This window comes from Pongo pygmaeus, chromosome 11 (assembly GCF_028885625.2).
Source record: "Pongo pygmaeus isolate AG05252 chromosome 11, NHGRI_mPonPyg2-v2.0_pri, whole genome shotgun sequence".
NCBI classification, from domain to species: domain Eukaryota; kingdom Metazoa; phylum Chordata; class Mammalia; order Primates; family Hominidae; genus Pongo; species Pongo pygmaeus.
The window spans coordinates 77464461-77483355 of NC_072384.2; the positions used below are offsets into that span (position 1 = coordinate 77464461).

At 38.2% G+C, this 18895-nt stretch overlaps 1 protein-coding gene across 2 annotated transcripts in view; it reads right to left on the bottom strand.

Moving 5' to 3' along the window:
• PDE11A (phosphodiesterase 11A) overlaps positions 1 to 18895 on the bottom strand; it is a 466208-nt gene that overhangs the window by 188183 nt on the left and 259130 nt on the right. For both annotated transcript variants that reach the window (XM_054478305.1, XM_054478303.1), the window contains exons 7-9: positions 10762 to 10837; positions 8428 to 8495; positions 7391 to 7483 (exon numbers count right to left, since the gene is read on the bottom strand). In XM_054478305.1, the coding sequence (XP_054334280.1) occupies positions 7391 to 7483; positions 8428 to 8495; positions 10762 to 10837 (237 nt within the window). The remainder of the gene's footprint in view (positions 1 to 7390; positions 7484 to 8427; positions 8496 to 10761; positions 10838 to 18895) is intronic.

Consider the following 18895-nt stretch of genomic DNA (forward strand, 5'->3'; position numbering starts at 1 on the left):
ACCCCCACAGAGGGAGGGTCAGGATGGGCCAGTGGAAGCCAGGAATGAGAATGGATTATAAGCTGTCAGTCAGGAGAGGCAAACCCACAAGTAATTGCTAACAGGAGATTCTCAGCCAGGCAGTTATCTGAAGAATTTATAAAAGCAGCTCATTACAAAAAGAAAATGTTGGTGTCTGACACAGATGGCCCTGAAATCAAGTTAGGAAATCATAAGACTTTGCCCTTTCATCCTACCTCCCTCTTGAGCCCTGTACCTGAATTGGGAGATAAGGTGAAGTGAGGAAGAGTAAAGAAGCTATGACTGTGTCTCTCTCCTGACTACAGGCTTCTAAATGAGGAGAAGGGAAGAAGCTGAGAGACAATTTAACATCTGTGTGTGCCAAAAAAGTGGTGGAATGGTACTAGACAGTTTATACAGGAGTGGGGATGATTGATTCAACAGAGTAAATTTAAAGGAAGAAGAGTGAGAAAGAATGAAGTGGCATTCTACTTGTAGTCTCTGAGTCTAGCCCTTTCATCCAGTGAGAGAAAATCTTTCCTCGGAGCTTAGAAGATTCCTGATGAAAGAATCACTGCTTCCACTTCTCTCCTTCTCCCTTACCTTCAGGAAGTCAGATTGGCTTCTTCATCCTCATCTAAGGATATATCCCATGGAAGATGGTATCTAGGAAGAGGTCTACCATCCTCCCCAAATAAAAGCAACTCTGTATCTGTACCCATGGCTTATGAATGAGGAAGGGAATACAGAGCTGATGTTATGCCAGTCTGTGGTCAGCAAGACTGCCACTAAGAGTGACTGTCAATTCTCCCAACATAGCCCAAGCTTTTCCATTCCAGAATGTTGTCATGGCAGACAAAATGATTTTTTGTGGTGGGATGCATTCATTTATTCAATATACTTTTATTGAGTACCAATTATATATAGAATACTGAAAAGAATAAAAGCTAAAGACATGATCACACACTTCAAGGCACATATGTTTCAGCAGAGGTAAACATACAGACTTACAATTAATGACAATGTAGGGCAAACAGGAACAAAAAAGTTTTGGGATTAGAAGTTTTTACAGAGGAGACTACATTTACATTGTGCTTCGAATGATGGGAACATTTTGAGTGGATATGGCATAATTGAAACAGAGAATGACAAAAGTGGAGGGGAGGTTAGAGCGGAGATCAGATGGCAGAGAAACAGGTAGCTGGTCTTCAGACTATGACATCATTGGGTTTGTAAGTAGCATAGAATACTCTTGAGAAGAGAAATGAGAGCCAGGGGTAGGAAAATGGTATGAGATTTCTGAGGGCCTCAAAGGCCAGGACATTTGTACTTTAATAGGTAATGGGAGAGTAATTTAAGGTCTATGAGTGGGTGAGTGATGAAATCTAAAATATGTTTTAGGAAGAACAAGTAGAAGGCTATTGCAATTGTCCAGTGCAGAGGTAATGGAGCCTTTAAGTAGGATGGTTGCTGTCACAATTGTAAAGGCAGAAATAGATGGGAGAGGCTTTGGGGAGGTAGAATAAATGAGGCTTGGATCCTGATAGCATATGCCTTTTTCTTACTCTCTGTCAAACCCTCATTTCTTCCCTCTTCTGATCCTAAAGCTGTATGCAGTGTCCCTTAGCACACAGACTTATATTTTCTGGCAAATTTCTCTTCAGTATTAGGTAAGGCTTCATTTGCAGTAACTGTGAAAGACACCCCAAAGGACAGTTCCTGATGTTGAAAATGAGGAAGTTGTATTCTACATCTACATTTTTATTTTCTCTGTATTGTGGCTTTTAGAAAATGGTTCCCCCTTTTACCTAAGAATTTCTACTCTCAGAAAATATGAACATACATTAGCATAGCTCTTCTGAAGCTCTTGGTCATGTAGAATGGAAATCAGGATCATGAAATTAAAGTTATTAAAAATGATAGTAAATGCCTCTCTTTGTTCCATTATTCAGCTTTAAGAGCATTTCTGCTCTCTAAGAGCCTTAGAGTATTAATTTCATATATTTAGGACAAAGGATTTTAACAATAGAATTGTATAATTAAATTACAAGAAATTAAGAAAAACAGTCATCAAAATAATTGAGTTGATAATTCAATTGTTAAACAAAATCTGGATAATGTATTTAGTCACTCCAATTTTTAAAGGCTAGAACAGTAGAAAATGTTTTGTATGCTTACATTTCTATTTCTCACCATGTGTGGATTATGGCTGAAATAAGCTGAAATTGCCAATATGTGACAACAGGGAAAGGACTGCCTTGCATGGTAAATCTTTTGGGGAAGCTTTGTCCTTGGAGATGTCTAGCTTTTAAAGACCTGTTCTGTTTCTGACATGGTAAATTTTGTATTTCTATGCCCTAGACTTTTCTGCAGATACATGTATAGTAATACAGGCTACGGACAATGGGCCTGCATTGAGCAAACACTAGTGCCCTGGAGCAGCTGCACTTGTGATGCTTCTGGGATGTTCAGTGGTGTGACTAAACAGCATGTATCAAAGAACTACGAAACAGGCAATCTGTTTTCAGCTCTGACTTTAAGCAGGAAGTGATTTTCCTGATAAAACAGGCGAAAAAAATTATAGCTCCCCAGTCAGCATAGTCTTACAAGAAATCTTGGGCTAAGTAGACAAAATTCAATGAAGATTAAGGACTCCAAATGCACTGGTTGGTAGGAACATCTAACTTTTATTAAGTACCAATTGTAACTAAACACTCTTTCTAAACACTTTCCCTGTATTTTTTTTGTAACTTAAAACAGGCTTGCAAATTTTTTTTTAACTTTTAATTTTTGTAGGTACATAGTAGGTGTATATATTTATGGGGAAAACAGGCTTCTTATACCCATTTAACATATGAATAAAACAAGATTGAGAGGTTAAGTAGCTTGCCCAAGGTCAATAGCTACTGAACCAGGATTCAAGCCTAACTAACTGATCAGGCTAATACTAAAATCAACACTTTAAATCTTCTCCCTACACTGCCTTTTGCATGGATAAAGTTAGCAACCTCCTTCTGCAGGGGATACTGACACAAAGCAAGATCTGCATTAAAAGTGTACTTAAAGCAATGAAGTTTCTGGTTTAGAAACAGGTAGATCAATGGGACAAAGTAACATGCAAAGAAATATACTTGAATATATATAAGAATTTATATAATTTAATGTGGTATTTCAACTTGTTCAAGCAGCCAGATAAGCTAGATATGAGCAGGAGGGTGAGTGCCCTGAGAAAAGGGAGGTTTGGAAAAATCTCATAACCCAGATACCACCCAAAACATACATCCTAGCTATGAGCAGAGAGGAAGGGAAACACCTATGGAGAAAGAGATGCCCCTTTACTCCCAGTAATCACTCACTCTGCAATCAAACTGTCCTGTCAGAATGTAGCTAGCTACATGCTGTTAAGCGGGTAAAGAGGGAAAAAGGAGAAATTCCTAAGAGATACACAGGTGCAATAAGTACAGATTTAACCACTTTCCAACCTTCCTCGGGCGGTGATAATGAGTAATGCAGGCATTATACAGAATTTGTATCCAACACTGGCCTGCACATACATGTGAACCAACAGTAAGGGGGAATCCCACAAATTTTGAGTGGAAACTAGGTGGGGGAAAAGGTGGGGACTTAAGGCAGAAGTGGGAACTAGACAAAGACAAAGGCAGAAACTGGAGGCGGAGGCAGAGGCAGAAGCCTGAAGAAACAGTCTGCCATAATAACCACAATGCAGAACTCTTGGGGCTGCTGCTGGCTCATCCCCTTTTAAACACCCTGCTCTGCCTCATCTTTCAGCGTGCACTGTCTCTGCTACTACCTAACCCTTGATGCTACTACTCCTGTTTCTCCAGCTGGACCAGCCTGCTCCTTTCTTGGAGGGTCCTTCTCTCAATAAACTCTGTACTCTTTATTTTCTTTCAATAAATCTTTTGCTTACATTACTAATTGGTCTCTTGGCTGAATTCTTTCTCCCAAGTAAGACAAGAACTGAGGATTCCTGTACTTTCCAGTAACAAAATCATTAGGAAAAGTAGCCAGTATTAAATAAATATATAGAAATCAGTGGCTGTTTGGGAGGAAAAAATAAAGTTAAAGCCCTACTTTTTTTTAAGTGTACTTTCAGTGAGCTCTGAGTGTTTTAGAGACTGTACTCTGCCCCATTTGTGAGAATTATTAGTCTTTCCAGGGAATTTATCTGGAGAATATTTACTTTCAGAGGATATACCATGGAGGGAAGTATTTTTATGAAAAATGTCTTGGGAATGAGATTTTTAAAAGACAGAAGAGAACAGTGTGGTGCTGTCTCTTGAGTCTCATGAACACACAGCAAGACATGTATTCCAATTAACTCTTTAGGCCATGAACTACTTGTGCTCCCTTTTTAAGGAAGGAAAAGATTCTAGGGTAGTTTTTGTTACTGGGTGCTGTGGAATGGATTATTTCCCTCCACTCTTGTTGCTAACTGAAAAAAAAAAAAGACACTGCAATAAGGTTATGGGACTGAAAGAGCTACATTTAGACACAGCTCTTTTGGAGTCAAGGTCAAGTAGGACAATAATGGAAGAGAATAAGCAAAAATGAGACAACACAAGGAGAAGAGGAACCTGGGCACACCTGAGTGGGGAATCTTCCCTTAGCCACAGTGGAAAAGGGGAAAGGACTAGCCCAGGATCTCAGAAAGAAGGGATAGGAATGACAGAAGGGTAACATGGCATTTGGCTTTCTCTCTTTCTCAGCTCTGTTATTACTATTTTACTTTTTAAAAAAATTTGTTGGATAATTTATATTCTCATAAAGTAGCTCAAATATTTTATGGGACTAAGCAAGTTATAAATACATACTTTTAATAGAAATATTTAGAAAAATATTACACTTACACATATTCATATATAATATGTATAAATACATAAATTTAAAAATATATATTCAGAAGTTGATGTATATTATAATATATGTATATCTCATTCCTGGATACTCTTGCATATGGATTCCTAGGCCAGGGAGCGGGGTGGATGCCACCTGATCACTAGTGTCAAGAATTTCGTACTCAGTGGGGTGGGAGTTGGCTGAGAGTGGAAGTGGCAAGAGCAAGATGGCAACACCATAATTCTGACTGGGAATGCCACTTTCGACACTGGCACAAAATAAAGCATGTGGAACAAAGAAGTCAACTTCTTGAAAGTTTAAGATTGTCACAAGGCTAAGAGTTGGGCTAGAGATTTGTGAGAGTCAGTAATAATTTTTGTGTCTAAGGACAGAGGGATCTGAGTTACATAACCAGGAGGTGTTCACTATGAACTGAAATAAGCAATTCATGGGTAAGGAGACTGTGGCCAGAAATTCTAGGGTACATGAGCGTTTTCTAGGTAATAGTAACTGTGGCTCATTGGGGTAGGAGTAGTGCCAGTGAGAGTGGTGCCTTTTACTGAATCTTCCCATCTGGGGGTAAATGGCCATTCATGCTGCAACCCAGTTATTCTAGCTCCTTCTCAAGAGGATGACGATGTGCCAGAGGTAGGTGAGGAGTGAGAATATGGGCATATGTAAGATGTTCTCTCTTTGTGTGTTAATTATACTGTGACATAATGAAGTAGGATTTAGATGGGACTAGTGTATGGTGTGTCCTTTTTAATAGCTGCAGTTACTGAAAAACAATGGGTGAAGCAACACTGTGGAGATCAGAATTTGATGATGGTGAAGGAGGCATAACTCAACATTTGCTGTTCTAAATTCCTGTCCTTTGCTATTTCTCCCCAATCCATGGTGATTTCTCAGTAATAAATATACTACTATAAATAATAATAGTATTATTGCTATGATTTTATTGAATACTTATTAACATCTTCACATGCTTCATCTCATTTAATTCTCACAGTTGAGGTAAGTGACAGATCCAGGATTTGAAAACAATTCTGCACACAGACCTTAATGCTATACTAATGATTCTTATCAGTTGGTTGCATATTTATAGTTCACTCATTTATTGACGCATCCGATAGATACTGTTTTTAGTCCTTACTATAAAAAGATATTACATATAAACGAAGCAGGGCTGTCCCAGAAGAACAAAAAGCATCCCTTACCAAGGTAAGGGATTCTTTCCTTCTCCTTCTTTCCCTCCCACCCTCCATTCAAAAATTATTCAATAAATCCCAACTTTGCACTAAGCACCCTGCTAGGCATTGCAAATAAAAATCCCTGTGCTTCTAGAATTCATGATTTAGCCAGAAAATTAAAAGCACATAGACAGATAACTATAATTTTATATCTTTTACATCTCAAATCAGAGCAGTGCAGGTAACATCAATTTGCCTACTTCTTACATCTGGCTTGACACACAGAATATTTTGAAGATTTCATGTGTATTATATCATACTCTTCTATATATTTTTATCTTGGCACTGACATTTTATCTTGCCTACTTAGTAAGTATTTCACAGATATAAAGAAAATGTTTGGTAAAATCTACAGAGCAGGCCAGGCGTGGTGGCTCATGCCTGTAATCCCAGCACTTTGGGAGGCCAAGGCGGGCAGATCACCTGAGGTCAGGAGTTCGAGACCAGCCTGGCCAACATAGTGAAACTATGTTGCTAAACCATCTCTGCTAAAAATACAAAAATTAGTTGGGCATGGTGGTGCATGCCTGTAATCCCAGCTGCTTGGGAGGCTGAGGCAGGAGAATTGCTTGAACCCAGGAGGTGGAGGTTGCAGTGAGCCGAGATGGCACCACTGTACTCCAGCCTGGGCAACAGAATGAGACTCAAAACAAAAACAACAAAAACAAAAACAAAAAAACTACAGAGCAGAAGCTAGAAAAAAAATGAGTCTTGAGTCAAAACAAGCATCTGAGATTCAGGGAAGATTAGAACTGCTCTTTTGGAACTTAGTGTCTGAGAGGACATGTGTGCAGACATGGGAGCAGGTCAAGGTTCTTGATGGGACATGTGTTGCGGGAGGGAGGAAGAAAGGGAATCAGATAATGACAGGAGTAGCTTTCCCCATCTAGGTCATATATCCTTGTAGTGAATTCTTCTCCTATGATAAGAAAAGTTGTGACTTTATAGATTATCTACATATTCATATCTAGGTTTAAAATAAATTTGAAATCCTGCCAAATTATCTTTGAATTGTCACTATTTAATAAATGTAATTTTAAAAAATCTATATCTAAACATAGGACTTATATGAATGGGCTTCAAGGCATCTGTGAACCCCTGAAATTATATGCAACATTGTGTTTCTCTGGACTTCATGAGATTTAAACCCACAACCTAAAATGATTAAGGCCCAATGAATAATTAAAATTTGAGAAATTAAGCCCCACAACCAGGGAAATTTTTTCCCTCATAAAATTAGAGCTGACAGCATACAAACCTGACATAAACACTGTACTTACATCAAGAGCCACAGACTGCTTGGCCCAGGACTTCTTCACTTGATCATACATAATTGTGTTGTTGATGCCAAGTCCACAAAAGATGACAAAAGCCTAGGAAAGGGCAAACCTGCTAATTAAACATTGCAGCAACTCATCGGCAAAATCTAATATGAAAGCAGGCAGTCACCAGGGATGGGTCTGAAAATACAATCTTGTTGTACACAGAGGTAGGCCTTGGGGAAATAGGCACATTAAAATTCTTAATTACTATTGTTATATAACAAGTTTATAGCTCACACTGCACATGAGGAAAAATTATGAATTTAATGTCATTGTAGAGAAACTATTTCATATGTTTAAAAACATACTTACACGCTGTTTAAATAGGTTCTTAATTTATTTAGGTTGTGGACTGATTTTAGTAAATCCATTCTATTTAACCAAAGCAACCTCTTTTAGTTGCTAGGCTATAAAATACTTTGGTAAAGAAACCAAGTTAATGTAACCATAAGGTAAGTGTTAAGGGGAAGGAGGATTGAGTTAGAACCATTAATAAAGAAGCTATGAGGTATTCTTGATTAGAGAAAGATAACCATGGGTTTTCATGTTGGCTACTGGTACAGTCTATGAGGAAGCCCATTCAAGGCTAGCTTCTCCAGCTAGAGCGCCTGGAGTGAATGCACGGAAGCATGTAAACAAGAGAAATGTGAGGGCAGTACACCTGGCAGAGCTGGTTCAGGGTTTCATGACTCTGAACACACACAAGCAAGACAAGAGTAAGAAAATAGCACTTTGGGGAAAAGAGAGGGTAATTCTGTAATAAAATTAGGATAAAAATAATGGATGGTTTCAAAATAATCCAATTCATAAAAAATAGGATCAAATCTCACTTAAGCATTTACATATTCCTTAAATCTTCCTGTAAATTTTGCCCTCCATTTAAGTATAATAATAATTGACTAATAATTGTTTGTCTTTTCAAATTTGGGCAAGCTGCAACCAGGGGACTATTGATGACTCCAAATAAACCTTGGTTTATAAATTTATTTTCTTACCTCAAAAAGTCGTTGATCCGCATCATCAAAAGGTTTCCCATCAAGTCTGTTTAACACTTGAGCCACTCCTGTGGGGAAAGAGTGGATTATGTGGTCATTTTCAGTACTGGACATTGTGTTTCTCAATAGAGTAGCCACAGCTAACTCTACGCCTTTTTTAAGGAACTGCACTGAGTTTAAACTCTGGTCTCTCAAGTGCCTGCCGATTTCATGAGAATAAATCTGAGGTGTAGGACAATGCACTCTCTCTTCAAGGCTGATTTATTTAGACTAGATCTCAGTAGTCTGGAGTTCTACCAAGGCTTTAATCTGATTCTAGATGACTAGTTACAGTAACTCTAATATATTGCCATATATTATATATACAACTGAGTATATATGTAGCTGAATATGTGTGTGTATTCAGCTACATATATATATATTTCAACTGAAAAAAATATATGTATATATATATATTTCAACTGAAAATATATATATATATAAAATTCTCTGAAGCACAATACTTAAAAGAGGCAGTATGGTATTGTGATTAAGAACATAAGTTTTGGACTTAGATGATCTGAGTTCAAATTTCAACTCCACCATCAGGTGTGTGACCTTGGGCATATTACCTAACTTTTTTAGCACTCAATTTCCTCATCTGTAAAATGAGGATTAAAATGTTAACTATCTAAGAAGGTTATGAAGATTAAATGAGATGTTAGAATGTTCATAAAGCATTTAGCATATTGCTTCACTCAGAGTAAACATTCAAGAAATGTTAGGAATTACTACAAGCAATAAAAGTTGATATAATACAGTTAACCTTCAAAGCAAAGTTAGTTCTGTTTCCTGCTACCAGAGGGTACATATAGTTCTAAAAATCTTAATTTATGAGTGATTACTTTTTCCAAACTTCACTTCTAGTATTATACCAGATATTTTAGGGCATGACTTCCCAAACACACAAGTTAAACAAGAAAAATCAACTATCTTGAAAACCATTAGCCTGTGTCCTCATTTCGTATGAAAGAAAAAAAAGCAACCAGCTGTAATTCTAAAGTATGCTGGTATTTTAAAAAATACCCAACTTCCCACCAGGGAGGTAAGTCATCATATGCAAGAAGACATATATATAAATAATGAAACACAAAACTATTAGCATGTAACCAGGCAAACTGTCCTAATTTTGAAGTAATAAGGGATGTTTACTTTTAGGATTGAAATGTAGGACTATGAGATTGCCACAGAATATCAGCAAGCAACACATGGTGTTTCTTATGGACTTTCCCTTTAAACATAAATTTATTTAAAACTCTGTGCATGATGTAGTTTAAGTCTTTGTACTAGAGGCTTAGATCCCAAATCTTAGAATATTCTTTATGTTCAGTAACATACCAATATTCTTATGCAGATTAAGCTGATGAATTATCTCAGAATTCAGATCTTAAAAACACTCACAGAATACTAAATCCTTTAATAAGCAGCAGTGTCTTAGACTTTAACAGGCAATTTTAGGGGGAAGCAGAGAAAGGCAAATGGATGCATTAGTTACCAAATGAATTAGTGTTCTTACGTCTCTTAGGAAAAAAAGTCACATTTTTATTGTGTTTCAATAATTTCAACTAATTCCTCCATCCTTCATGACTTCTCTATTTCAACCATGAATTCTCCTTGCCTGGGCTTCTTTCTTGAATTTGATGCTTTCCTAATTGAGTTTTTTGAGGAGAAGGAAAGGTGAATGGAGGAAGAGAAAAACTGGAAGCTGTTTTTGCCCATGATTCCCTTATTGTGAGGAAAATGTGGCCTATTTCAGAACTGCCCAAGCAGAAAATGCATGCTCAGTATATGTCCAATAGAGAATGTTCTTTCTTCCTTTGCCTTTACACCATGTATAAAAGCACAGGTGTAAACACATTGACATAGTAAGAAAGTCTGCACTAGGAGTTAGGAAGCCTGAGTTTTGTTCCGGACCTTGCTATTAACTTTGTGGCCTTCTTGAAGTCATTTCTCTCTCTCTCTCTCTCTCTCTCTGTCTCTCTATGGCTTTTTTTTTTTTCGCTCTCTGCCTCTATTTCCACAGGGTGAGATAAAAGAGTTCTATTGGTTGATAACTCAGATTCTCTCCAACTTTAAAATTTATTGGTTCTTTCAACTTAATACATATTTGTTCAAGTTGTGGATAATGTTGGTTCACTAGGAGTCTGCGCTTATGAAATTATACAAGAGTGTGAGACATAGTTTGATGAGTCCTGGCCATAAAAAGAGGGAACACATAAAAAAGATATGGGAGTATTTTAAAGCAAACTTCTGTTTCTTTATTCAAGAAGTTTAACTATTTAGGTCATCTCTTACCAATTATTTGGTGGTTGTTATTCCAAATAGGGACACAGAGAACAGATCTTATGTGAAAACCAGATATCTGGTCTGCCTAGGAAACAAGAAAGAAGTTAATTAAAATTGAATATTAACTATTCATTTTTGATTTACAGTTTTTCCATTTTTCATAACAGATATTCAAAAATAACTTTTTAAAGTTATTTTATACATTGTAACCTAATTTTGTAATGCATAAACTCACTCACCTGCCTCCTTCATCACAATGAACATCCTAAAGAAATCAAACCCAAGCCAAATATGAATCAACCAAATAAATCCCAAACCAACATGACCTCCTTCAATCCCTGCAGCCATAGAGACCTGGACATAAAACTATCTTGATCATGACCACACCACTAGACAAGAATTGCAGCAACTGTTTCTCCTCTGGGTATTTAAAGCATTTTAATTAAACCAGTGATCAATTTTTATCTTTGACTGGGTACACTTGTTGGTAAAAAATGTTTGTGCCTATAATGCTGTCATATTTACATTTACTTTTAATACTCTATATTTTTACTGTTACTAAATTATTACGTATGTTGTCAAATCTATATACAAAAAAGGTAAGATAGAGGTAGAGGTTTGAATATTTTCCTTCTGTACCCCAAAAGATGTCAGGAGGTGACATTTAAAATACAGAGGTATAATTATCAACATCAAACATTGAGTAACAAACTCCATTTAATATTAAAAACAATGGTCCATATTTGAATGGTTAGAGAGAAACCGCTAAGAGTGAAAGGGTCTTGGGGAGTTAATATGACCTTGATTTTCAGTGAGGAAGGTCAATCTATTGTTCTAATACAATAGGAGAAAACAATAAGATATGAAGGTTTTGGATCATGGATATGGAGATAAAAAGATATTTTAAAATATTCTTTGTTGAAGGCAAGAGCCACATATTTTAAACACTTGAAACTAAAAGTTAATTTACATACCTAAATTTTATATTTGGATTTTTTTCTTTTTGTTTTTTTTTTTTATTTTTATAACATTTATTACATTGTATTTATATATACATACATATGTGCAAGTGTGTATGTGTGCATTTCTTTTTTTTTTTCTTTTATTATTATTATTATTATTATTATTATACTTTAGGTTTTATGGTACATGTGCGCAATGTGCAGGTAAGTTACATATGTATACATGTGCCATGCTGGTGCGCTGCACCCACCAACTCGTCATCTAGCATTAGGTATATCTCCCAATGCTATCCCTCCCCCCTCCCCCCACCCCACAACAGTCCCCAGAGTGTGATGTTCCCCTTCCTGTGTCCATGTGTTCTCATTGTTCAATTCCCACCTATGAGTGAGAATATGCAGTGTTTGGTTTTTTGTTCTTGCGATAGTTTACTGAGAATGATGATTTCCAATTTCATCCATGTCCCTACAAAGGACGTGAACTCATCATTTTTTATGGCTGCATAGTATTCCATGGTGTATATGGGCCACATTTTCTTAATCCAGTCTATCATTGTTGGACATTTGGGTTGGTTCCAAGTCTTTGCTATTGTGAATAATGCCGCAATAAACATACGTGTGCATGTGTCTTTATAGCAGCATGATTTATAGTCCTTTGGGTATATACCCACTAATGGGATGGCTGGGTCTAATGGAATTTCTAGTTCTAGATCCCTGAGGAATCGCCACACTGACTTCCACAAGGGTTGAACTAGTTTACAGTCCCACCAACAGTGTAAAAGTGTTCCTATTTCTCCACATCCTCTCCAGCACCTGTTGTTTCCGGACTTTTTAATGATCGCCATTCTAACTGGTGTGAGATGGTATCTCATTGTGGTTTTGATTTGCATTTCTCTGATGGCCAGTGATGGTGAGCATTTTTTCATGTGTCTTTTGGCTGCATAAATGTCTTCTTTTGAGAAGTGTCTGTTCATGTCCTTCGCCCACTTTTTGATGGGGTTGTTTGTTTTTTTCTTGTAAATTTGTTGGAGTTCATTGTAGATTCTGGATATTAGCCCTTTGTCAGATGAGTAGGTTGTGAAAATTTTCTCCCATTTTGTAGGTTGCCTGTTCACTCTGATGGTAGTTTCTTTTGCTGTGCAGAAGCTCTTTAGTTTAATTAGATCCCATTTGTCAATTTTGGCTTTTGTTGCCATTGCTTTTGGTGTTTTAGACATGAAGTCCTTGCCCATGCCTATGTCCTGAATGGTAATGCCTAGGTTTTCTTCTAGGGTTTTTATGGTTTTAGGTCTAACATTTAAGTCTTTAATCCATCTTGAATTGATTTTTGTATAAGGTGTAAGGAAGGGATCCAGTTTCAGCTTTCTACATATGGCTAGCCAGTTTTCCCAGCACCATTTATTAAATAGGGAATCCTTTCCCCATTTCTTGTTTTTGTCAGGTTTGTCAAAGATCAGATACTTGTAGATATGTGGCATTATTTCTGATGGCTCTGTTCTGTTCCATTGATCTATATCTCTGTTTTGGTACCAGTACCATGCTGTTTTGGTTACTGTAGCCTTGTAGTATAGTTTGAAGTCAGGTAGTGTGATGCCTCCAGCTTTGTTCTTTTGGCTTAGGATTGACTTGGCGATGCGGGCTCTTTTTTGGTTCCATATGAACTTTAAAGTAGTTTTTTCCAGTTCTGTGAAGAAAGTCATTGGTAGCTTGATGGGGATGGCATTGAATCTGTAAATTACCTTGGGAAGGATGGCCATTTTCATGATATTGATTCTTCCTACCCATGAGCATGGAATGTTCTTCCATTTGTTTGTATCCTCTTTTATTTCCTTGAGCAGTGGTTTGTAGTTCTCCTTGAAGAGGTCTTTCACATCCCTTGTAAGTTGGATTCCTAGGTATTTTATTCTCTTTGAAGCAATTGTGAATGGGAGTTCACTCATGATTTGGCTCTCTGTTTGTCTGTTATTGATGTATAAGAATGCTTGTGATTTTTGCACATTGATTTTGTATCCTGAGACTTTGCTGAAGTTGCTTATCAGCTTAAGGAGATTTTGGGCTGAGACAATGGGGTTTTCTAGATATACTATCATGTCATCTGCAAACAGGGACAATTTGACTTCCTCTTTTCCTAATTGAATACCCTTGATTTCCTTCTCCTGCCTAATTGCCCTGGCCAGAACTTCCAACACTATGTTGAATAGAAGTGGTGAGAGAGGGCATCCCTGTCTTGTGCCAGTTTTCAAAGGGAATGCTTCCAGTTTTTGCCCATTCAGTATGATATTGGCTGTGGGTTTGTCATAAATAGCTCTTATTATTTTGAGATACGTCCCATCAATTCCTAATTTATTGAGAGTTTTTAGCATGAAGGGTTGTTGAATTTTGTCAAAGGCCTTTTCTGCATCTATTGAGATAATCATGTGGTTTTTGTCTTTCGTTCTGTTTATATGCTGGATTACATTTATTGATTTGCGTATATTGAACCAGCCTTGCATCCCAGGGATGAAGCCCACTTGATCATGGTGGATAAGCTTTTTGATGTGCTGCTGGATTCTGTTTGCCAGTATTTTATTGAGGATTTTTGCATCAATGTTCATCAAGGATATTGGTCTAAAATTCTCTTTTTTTGTTGTGTCTCTGCCAGGCTTTGGTATCAGGATGATGCTGGCCTCATAAAATGAGTTAGGGAGGATTCCCTCTTTTTCTATTGATTGGAATAGTTTCAGAAGGAATGGTACCAGCTCCTCCTTGTACCTCTGGTAGAATTTGGCTGTGAATCCATCTGGACCTGGACTTTTTTTGGTTGGTAAGCTATTGATTATTGCCACAATTTCAGCTCCTGTTATTGGTCTATTCAGAGATTCAACTTCTTCCTGGTTTAATCTTGGGAGGGTGTATGTGTTGAGGAATTTATCCATTTCTTCTAGATTTTCTAGTTTATTTGCATAGAGGTGTTTGTAATATTCTCTGATGGTAGTTTGTATTTCTGTGGGATCGGTGGTGATATCCCCTTTATCATTTTTTATTGCATCTATTTGATTCTTCTCTCTTTTTTTCTTTATTAATCTTGCTAGCGGTCTATCAATTTTGTTGATCCTTTCAAAAAACCAGCTCCTGGATTCATTGATTTTTTGAAGGGTTTTTTGTGTCTCTATTTCCTTCAGTTCTGCTCTGATTTTAGTTATTTCTTGCCTTCTGCTAGCTTTTGAATGTGTTTGCTCTTGCTTTTCTAGTTCTTTTAATTGTGATGTTAGGGTGTCAATTTTGGATCTTTCCTGCTTTCTCTTGTGGGCATTTAGTGCTATAAATTTCCCTCTACACACTGCTTTGAATGCATCCCAGAGATTCTGGTATGTTGTGTCTTGGTTCTCATTGGTTTCAAAGAACATCTTTATTTCTGCCTTCATTTCGTTATGTACCCAGTAGTCATTCAGGAGCAGGTTGTTCAGTTTCCACGTAGTTGAGCGGTTTTGAGTGAGATTCTTAATCCTGAGTTCTAGCTTGATTGCACTGTGATCTGAGAGACAGTTTGTTACAATTTCTGTTCTTTTACATTTATTGAGGAGAGCTTTACTTCCAAGGATATGGTCAATTTTGGAATAGGTGTTGTGTGGTGCTGAAAAAAATGTATATTCTGTTGATTTGGGGTGGAGAGTTCTGTAGATGTCTATTAGGTCCGCTTGGTGCAGAGCTGAGTTCAATTCCTGGGTATCCTTGTTGACTTTCTGTCTCGTTGATCTGTCTAATGTTGATAGTGGGGTGTTAAAGTCTCCCATTATTAATGTGTGGGAGTCTAAGTCTCTTTGTAGGTCACTCAGGACTTGCTTTATGAATCTGGGTGCTCCTGTATTGGGTGCATATATATTTAGGATAGTTAGCTCTTCTTGTTGAATTAATCCCTTTACCATTATGTAATGGCCTTCTTTGTCCCTTTTGATCTTTGTTGGTTTAAAGTCTGTTTTATCAGAGACTAGGATTGCAACCCCTGCCTTTTTTTGTTTTCCATTTGCTTGGTAGATCTTCCTCCATCCTTTTATTTTGAGCCTATGTGTGTCTCTGCACGTGAGATGGGTTTCCTGAATACAGCACACTGATGGGTCTTGAGTCTTTATCCAGTTTGCCAGTCTGTGTCTTTTAATTGGAGCATTTAGTCCATTTACATTTAAAGTTAATATTGTTATGTGTGAATTTGATCCTGTCATTATGATGTTAGCTGGATATTTTGCTCGTTAGTTGATGCAGTCTCTTCCTAGTCTCGATGTTCTTTACATTTCGGTATGATTTTGCAGTGGCTGGTACCGGTTGTGCCTTTCCATGTTTAGCGCTTCCTTCAGGAGCTCTTTTAGGGCAGGCCTGGTGGTGACAAAATCTCTCAGCATTTGCTTGTCTGTAAAGTATTTTATTTCTCCTTCACTTATGAAGCTTAGTTTGGCTGGATATGAAATTCTGGGTTGAAAATTCTTTTCTTTAAGAATGTTGAATATTGGCCCCCACTCTCTTCTGGCTTGTAGGGTTTCTGCCGAGAGATCCGCTGTTAGTCTGATGGGCTTCCCTTTGATGGTAACCCGACCTTTCTCTCTGGCTGCCCTTAACATTTTTTCCTTCATTTCAACTTTGGTGAATCTGACAATTATGTGTCTTGGAGTTGCTCTTCTCGAGGAGTATCTTTGTGGCGTTCTCTGTATTTCCTGAATCTGAATGTTGGCCTGCCTTGCTAGATTGGGGAAGTTCTCCTGGATAATATCCTGCAGAGTGTTTTCCAACTTGTTTCCATTCTCCCCGTCACTTTCAGGTACACCAATCAGACGTAGATTTGGTCTTTTCACATAGTCCCACATTTCTTGGAGGCTTTGCTCGTTTCTTTTTATTCTTTTTTCTCTAAACTTCCCTTCTCGCTTCATTTCATTCATTTCATCTTCCGGGGCTGATACCCTTTCTTCCATTTGATCGCATCGGCTCCTGAGGCTTCTGCATTCTTCACGTAGTTCTCGAGCCTTGGTTTTCAGCTCCATCAGCTCCTTTAAGCACTTCTCTGTATTGGTTATTCTAGTTATACATTCTTCTAAATTTTTTTCAAAGTTTTCAACTTCTTTGCCTTTGGTTTGAATATCCTCCCGTAGCTCAGAGTAATTTGATCGTCTGAAGCCTTCTTCTCTCAGCTCGTCAAAGTCATTCTCCGTCCAGCTTTGTTCCGTTGCTGGTGAGGAACTGCGTTCCTTTGGAGGAGGAGAGGTACTCTGGTTTTTAGAGTTTCCAGTTTTTCTGCTCTGTTTTTTCCCCATCTTTGTGGTTTTATCTACTTTTGGTCTTTGATGATGGTGATGTACAGATGGGTTTTTGGTGTGGATGTCCTTTCTGTTAGCTTTCCTTCTAACAGACAGAACCCTCAGCTGCAGGTCTGTTGGAGTACCTGGCCGGCAGTGTGAGGTGTCAGTCTGCCCCTGCTGGGGGGTGCCTCCCAGTTAGGCTGCTCGGGGGTCGGGGTCAGGGACCCACTTGAGGAGGCAGTCAGCCGGTTCTCAGATCTCCAGCTGCGTGCTGGGAGAACCACTGCTCTCCTCACAGCTGTCAGACAGGGACATTTAAGTCTGCAGAGGTTACTGCTGTCTTTTTGTTTGTCTGTGTCCTGCCCCCAGAGGTGGAGCCTACAGAGGCAGGCAGGCCTCCTTGAGCTGTGGTGGGCTCCACCCAGTTCAAGCTTCCAGGCTGCTTTGTTTACCTAAGCGAGCCTGGGCAATGGCGGGCGCCCCTCCCCCAGCCTCGCTGCCGACTTGCTGTTTGATCTCAGACTGCTGTGCTAGCAATCAGCGAGACTCCGAGACTCCGTGGGTGTAGGACCCTCTGAGCCAGGTGCGGGCTATACTCTCCTGGGGCACCGTTTCCTAAGCCCGTCGGAAAAGCACAGTTTTCGGGTGGGAGTGGCCCGATTTTCCAGGTGCCGTCTGTCACCCCTGGAAGGTGAACTCCCTGACCCCTTGCGCTTCCCGAGTGAGGCAATGCCTTGCCCCTGCTTCGGCTGGCGCACGGTGCACTCACCCACTGACCTGCGCCCACTGTCTGGCACTCCCTAGTGAGATGAACACGGTACCTCAGATGGAAATGCAGAAATCACCCGTCTTCTGCGTCGCTCTGGGAGCTTCTGGGAGCTGTAGACCGGAGCTGTTCCTATTCGGCCATCTTGGCTCCTCCCCCCGGATTTTTTTCTTTTTGACATTTCTCTTTGAGAAGTTAATTTTCCAGATATCTTCTATTCATTGTAACAATATGTTAGTTTCTCTTTTTCAATGTTTTTTGAAGATTAACATGCATGTAGAAAGGCCCCAAAATTGTAAGTTACAGCTTAATGGATTTTTACAAAATGAACAGATCTATGCAACTACCACCAAGATCAAGACATAGAATATTATCACCACCCCAGAAGCCACCTCCAAGCCCCCAAATTCTTGTACATACTTAGTGCACATATGCATTTCTGATAGGCATATACTTATAATAAAATTGCTGAGTTATTCACATGTTCAGCTTCAAAATATATATTTTTAAAGTTTTGCAAAGTACTTGTACCAGAAGTGTATGAGAGTTCCAGTTGATTTATATCATCACCAACATTTGATGTTGTCAGGCTTTTAAAAAAAATTTTGACAATTCTGATAGATATGTGGTTGTATCTCCTTGTGAAAGTAATTTGATTATCTCTGATGACTAGGGTGACCATAAGTCCTGGTTTAAGTGTGTTTTCCTGACATAATTATTAATAATATGCCTTTCATTCTCAAAAGTGTCCAAATTTGGACAATAAATTTATAATTTTCCTACTTATGATTAATGAAGTTGAGCAACTTTTCATATATTTATCATCTATTTCTACTCTCTTCCATGAAGTGCCTGTTCAGAACTTTGGCCTTTTTTCCCGTTGGGTTGTCTGATTTTTAAAAATTGGCTTGTAAAAGTTTCTTCTATATTCTGGATAAGAGCCCTCTGCAAGATATACATGTTACAAATATTTTTCTTATTCTATGGCTTGCTTTTCCACTCTTTTAATGGTGTCTTTTGATTCAGAGATCCCTAATATGATATAGTCAAATATTTCAATTTTTAAATTTATGGTCAGTACTTTTTTGGTTTTATTCAAGAAATCCTTCCATACTCCAACCTCATGAAGATATTCTATGCTTTTCCTAGAATCC